The 5162-nt window shown below is 35.8% G+C and overlaps 1 protein-coding gene across 11 annotated transcripts in view; it reads right to left on the bottom strand.

The window, feature by feature from the left end:
* The window catches only part of LOC111059438 (eukaryotic translation initiation factor 4E-binding protein Mextli), a 43775-nt gene extending 38703 nt beyond the window's left edge, over positions 1-5072 (bottom strand). For 5 of the 11 annotated variants that reach the window (XM_039424976.1, XM_039424980.1, XM_039424975.1 and 2 more), the window contains exons 1-3: positions 4582-4832; positions 3090-3339; positions 1131-1294 (exon numbers count right to left, since the gene is read on the bottom strand). In XM_039424976.1, the coding sequence (XP_039280910.1) occupies positions 1131-1294; positions 3090-3318 (393 nt within the window). In that variant the 5' untranslated portion in view covers positions 3319-3339; positions 4582-4832. Of the gene's footprint in view, positions 1-1130; positions 1295-3089; positions 3340-4581 lie in introns of all 11 variants that reach the window. The other 6 variants (XM_039424979.1, XM_039424982.1, XM_039424977.1 and 3 more) reach the window with 4 other exon arrangements.
* Between the last annotated feature and the right edge of the window lie 90 nt (positions 5073-5162).

Raw genomic sequence — 5162 nt, forward strand, 5'->3', positions numbered from 1 at the left:
TATTTTCAATTAATAAAAACCCAGGTAGCAAACTGTGTGAATAGATAATATGTTATTGAATTATTTAGATTATCAATGGGCTAAAGATTAAATAAAGCTAGTCATTTCCTTTAATATTTCTGTAAAAGTTGAAATAGTGTATAATTGCTGATGGAATTTACTGAGATATTGCAATATTATTCAAATGCTAATGAATTAATAATAATAATTAAACGAAAGGAATAATAATAATTGATAATTATTATTAGTTGGAAGAAAGGCTGGATAGCTGGAGAAAGACTTTGGAGGAAAGGGGACTGAAAATTAGCCGTTCAAAAACAGAGTACATGGTATTGGGAAACAATGATGGGCTACCCTTACAGCTTGAAGGAAACAAACTCCAACCAGTTGCAAGTTTTAAGTACCTGGGTTCAAGTGTACAGAAAGATGGAGGGCTTGATGTAGAAATACAGCATAGAATAAATTAAGGATGGATGAACTGGATAAATGAGTGGTGTGATAAGAGAGTGAATTGTCAAATGAAGGGAAAAGTGTATAGATCAGTTGTGAGGCCAGCTATGCTGTATGGAACAGAAACATGGACCATTTCAAAGAAACAGGAACGAAAGATGGAAGTGACTGAGATGAGAATGTTAAGAAGGATGTGTGGGGTTACAAGAAGAGATAAAATAAGAAATTAATTGATCAGAGGCACTGTAAAAGTTGGACCACTGGGAAAGAAAATGCAAGAGACAAGGATGAGGTGGTTTGGCCATGTACAGCGACGGGAAGAGGATTATGTTGGACGAAGAGTGCAGGATTTAGTTTTGGATGGTGTGAGAGGACGAGGTAGACCTAGGATGAGGTGGGGAGATAGAATAGCGGCTGACTTGCGGGAGAGTGGTTGGAGGAGAGAGGAAGCATTGGATAGGGCTTTGTGGAGAGGCAGACTAAGAGAAAGGAATGCCGACCCCATTTAAATGGGATAAGGCACAGCCAAAGAGGAAGAAGAAGATTAAACGAAAATCCAAATTATTTTTTGCAGTAGCAGAAGTCTCCGGGGTGAATTACAGCATTTAATTTGAATTTTCGTTTAATAATAATTAGTATATAATTTATAAAGAGTTAGCTTTTTGCAATTTGTAACTTACATCACTTTGCATTTTCGAATTGTAGTAGTTCTGCAAAGCATCCGATCCTTGCCAACCGCTAGCTCTTAGTTCGATGAGTTCCAATACACAGCGTCGGGATTCGAAATCGAGTTGATCGTCTCTTGTTGCGTTTCGGAATAAAACGAAAGCTCTGTCCAATTGATCTGCAACATTCAAAGTGATTAGATTCGAGCATTTAATAGGCCTTCTTGCCCTGCCTTTAACTTCAGAAAGAGTTAGATCCAGATGGATGAGCAAGGGCAGGGATAAACTTAGTTATTATAAACAGGATGGTGAAGAAGTAGGAAGTTTAAAATATGAATCATCTTGAGAATCTTATAATTCATCAACGCGAGTTGGAATTTTCCAATTAAAATTACTACCCTCACCTCTTAGGGTAGCTTTCTCCCAAGTTGATTCAACTATTAGGCCCGCCGCAAAGTAGACCCACGCTAATCCACGAAAAGCAACCAACGTCCTGGGATATTTTGTAAACCATTGCTAAGCTTCTCCAGACATTTGTGTAATATATTAAGCGAGCAATTTCTGTATATCTATTTATATTTTTAGATCTAGTTATCTGGTTATTTATGTTCAACGGATGTCGAAAACGGCTCTAATGAAATTTGGAGCATAGTAGGTTTATGATATAAACATTCGATTGTACTAGGTCTCATCCTTGGTAAAACTCGCTGAACGACATTAAAATGATAATTCATCCTTGGCTGAAACAGCTGAGACTTTCGTCGTCTGTGGATAGTAAAAAGTGAGCGAGTGATTCTGTGGAAAATAAAAATATCGCATCCCCGAAATTCCTAAGCTGACGTATAGCCAGCTATAAAATAGAAACACGATCATTTTAGTTTTAGAGAATTGTGTTCTGTTTATCAATAAATAAAAATAAAGAGCGAAGCTCGGTGCCCCAATATTCTGTGTAATACATGCAATGAATAATCCACTTTGCAGCTGATTGATTATGAGTAATGCTATAGCAATCATCATCATCATCATCTTCTTACAAGAATTAGGCTCTATTGGCCTGTACTGGCATCCATTTCTTCCTTGGTCTTCCTATGCCTCGCTTTCCTTCGGGTTTGTACTCCCATGCTAATATTGGGAGCCTATTGGATGGCATTCTGAATAAAGTAGACCAATTTTCCCGATATTTCTTCAGAATATCCAATAGTGGTTCTACATTCAATTCAGCTCTTATGTTGTCATTCCTTATTATTCCTATAGCAATGGTATACAAAACATCCCACGGCGTGGGTTGCTTTTCGTGGATTAGCGTGGGTTTACTTTGCGGCGGGCCTTAACCCCGTTAGATCATTATATGGTCGCATTTATTATGTATTTCAATTGAGTCAGCTGGTGGTTTAAGATAGAACTTGAGTTTATTTTTTTGGAGAAAGCGTCCCTTAGGGGCTAACACTACGTTAAAAGCTAAACCACGTTTACTTGTAGATATGGTTGCATTTATCATAATGTGTTTCATACGGGGTTTAAACGAACAGCTGACATTTCTCAGTTTAAACCGTGTATCTGCATACAGGCCTGAATTATCTATTAGATCTAAACCTCCCTCGCTGATAATGGAAATTATCCGCTTTTTACAATTTTCTGCCTTATTATTGGAGGAAGCCAGTACCTGGATCAGAGTGAACGGACTGAATCTAAATTAGGGGAAGTCAAAAAATCTAATATGTAGCCTGAAGCGGGATCCACCGAATTTTTGAGAACATAATTTTGAACTGATTAATTTCTTCATAGGTAAAATAATACTCGTTTGCTTTTGGTTTTTTGATGGATGATGTTTTGTGTCTGTTACAGACTATCGAAAAGTATATATCACGATGACTCTAGCCACGCAGCTCCGGCCGCGTAACTAAGAGCCCTCGCTAAGAAATTGAACCTCAAGTCTTATAAAATTTAATGCATGAGCACAAGAAGATGAAATACCTTTGTAGACTGACTCCAGTTGGTTTCCTTTGGCTTTCAATAGATTGTTCAAGGTTGAGATATTTGTTTTGAAATTCTCGTCATAGCTGCTGATGCTTATGCTCTGTGTTAATGTTTCAACAAGAAGCATAAGACTGTCAACTGACAAACTTTGCTTCAATGGTCTAGGTTTCTCAAGTTTTTTTACATTTCGAGTACTGGCGCTTCTTACAATTCCTTGAGTAGCCATGTCAACTGAGAGTGAAAAAACCTGTTGATAAACAATTTTAAAGAAATCAAACTCATTTCATCAAATACCTAATTTAGCCTACAATATTAGCCTAGATTAGATTAGACTACAAGATTGAGTGAAGTACTATCACTGTATACCTAAGACTTATGAAAATCTATCACCAGGAAATTGCTGATTCCAGCGAGGAAAGAATCATTAGTCAAGCCTCAAACCCCTTTAAGGCAGCCTGGAATATTATAATAAGATTAAAAAGAAACAGTCTACTCTGCCAAAAAATGCAAGTCCAGATGATTTCAACAATTCCTTTGTTCACAGTGTTACACAGATTGTTGGTGCTTCTACAGGAACTACAGCATGTGCAGTGGACAGATTACCATTACAAACCTCTGTCACCTATGGATTAGAGCCCCGATGTCTATGAATTTTTTACCTTTCTTATGAAGGCAGTCATTTCTTCAATAGCCTCACAACTTAGCAAACTAATCAACAGCAGTATGGCTGTCAAGTTGTCTTTCCTGATCAACTAAAGATTTAAAGAACAGTGCTAATCTTAAAAAAAGGTGATACTAAAGAGTTGTCAAACTCTAGATTGGCTAAGCTGCACACCTGCTATCCAATGTGCACATTGAAAATTTTCAATAGACCTCCACCGCATCTGCAAGAAGTGTCATGAAAGTGCTCCGAGAGAAACTGATTAGCCTCCCTCTTTATTCCTTAATGAGGTGGAGATTGTAAACTTTGTCAGTCTCTTTGATCAGCCATCTTGAGATAATTGTAATCATTTGAACTTTTGTGTTTTATTAATCGACAATGTCTTTCCAGTATATATACTGGTAACAGACGGAAAAAAATGAATTGAAGATTACCTAAATTAGTGTAAAGTTTAATGATTTATAATAAGAAGGATTGTAGATGAGTCAAATTGATAAAATACCGTAATTAAATTAAATTACAGGAAAACTGTAAAATTAATCCATGTTTTGATAAGATAATTATAATCACCCTACTCAAACGACTCCAGTTAAATTTATAGAATCTAGGCCTAACTCATTTGTTTAGAAAACAGATTTTTCAAAAATGTAACACAATAAACGTAGGCTAAAAATGAATACATTGCAAATACATTGTACAGTTTATAATATTACTACATCCAATTTAGTTGACAATGCATTTATAATATAAATTATGATATAAAAATACTAATATTATTTATTTTATTACATAGATGCAACATTATTCTCAAATATGTACTGTACTAACCTTTCAAATGGTAAGTTTGTTCACAATTCAGCGCTTGAGAAACAGATTTATGCCAATTGTTATCTCTATCGAATAATATTGAAAATCTTTATCAAAATAACCCTAATCTATACAAGTTATCAAATTATCAATAAAACCATCTTATTTTCAAGACAAATATCATTATCACAGATTGCACACAAAGATCAAACCAGAGCCAGCAGGAGCAGATAAGCAGAGCCTTGACAAGTTGTGATGAGACATTGTTATGACTCTCTCGAGAAAATTTAAAAGTAGTGAGCATGCGTTGTTACTTTTCAGCGCTATCTGTGGATATTTTATCAACCACATTAAACTTCTCGATTTATAAAAATAACTTTATCATCTTGAATTCTATTTGAATATTCAGGTACAAAACATCCCCTGAATTCCAATAGTTCTTCACCTGATCTAACTATTATTTTACTATTTTTATTATAGAATAATTTAACCACTTTTTGTGTCCCAAGAACGAACCCAACGGGTTGTACAACGCATTTGAACAGCTGATCGGGACGATGACTCTGGCCTTGTAGATTACGTAGGCTCCGGTTCATCATAAT

This window comes from Nilaparvata lugens, chromosome 3 (assembly GCF_014356525.2).
Source record: "Nilaparvata lugens isolate BPH chromosome 3, ASM1435652v1, whole genome shotgun sequence".
Classification (NCBI taxonomy): domain Eukaryota; kingdom Metazoa; phylum Arthropoda; class Insecta; order Hemiptera; family Delphacidae; genus Nilaparvata; species Nilaparvata lugens.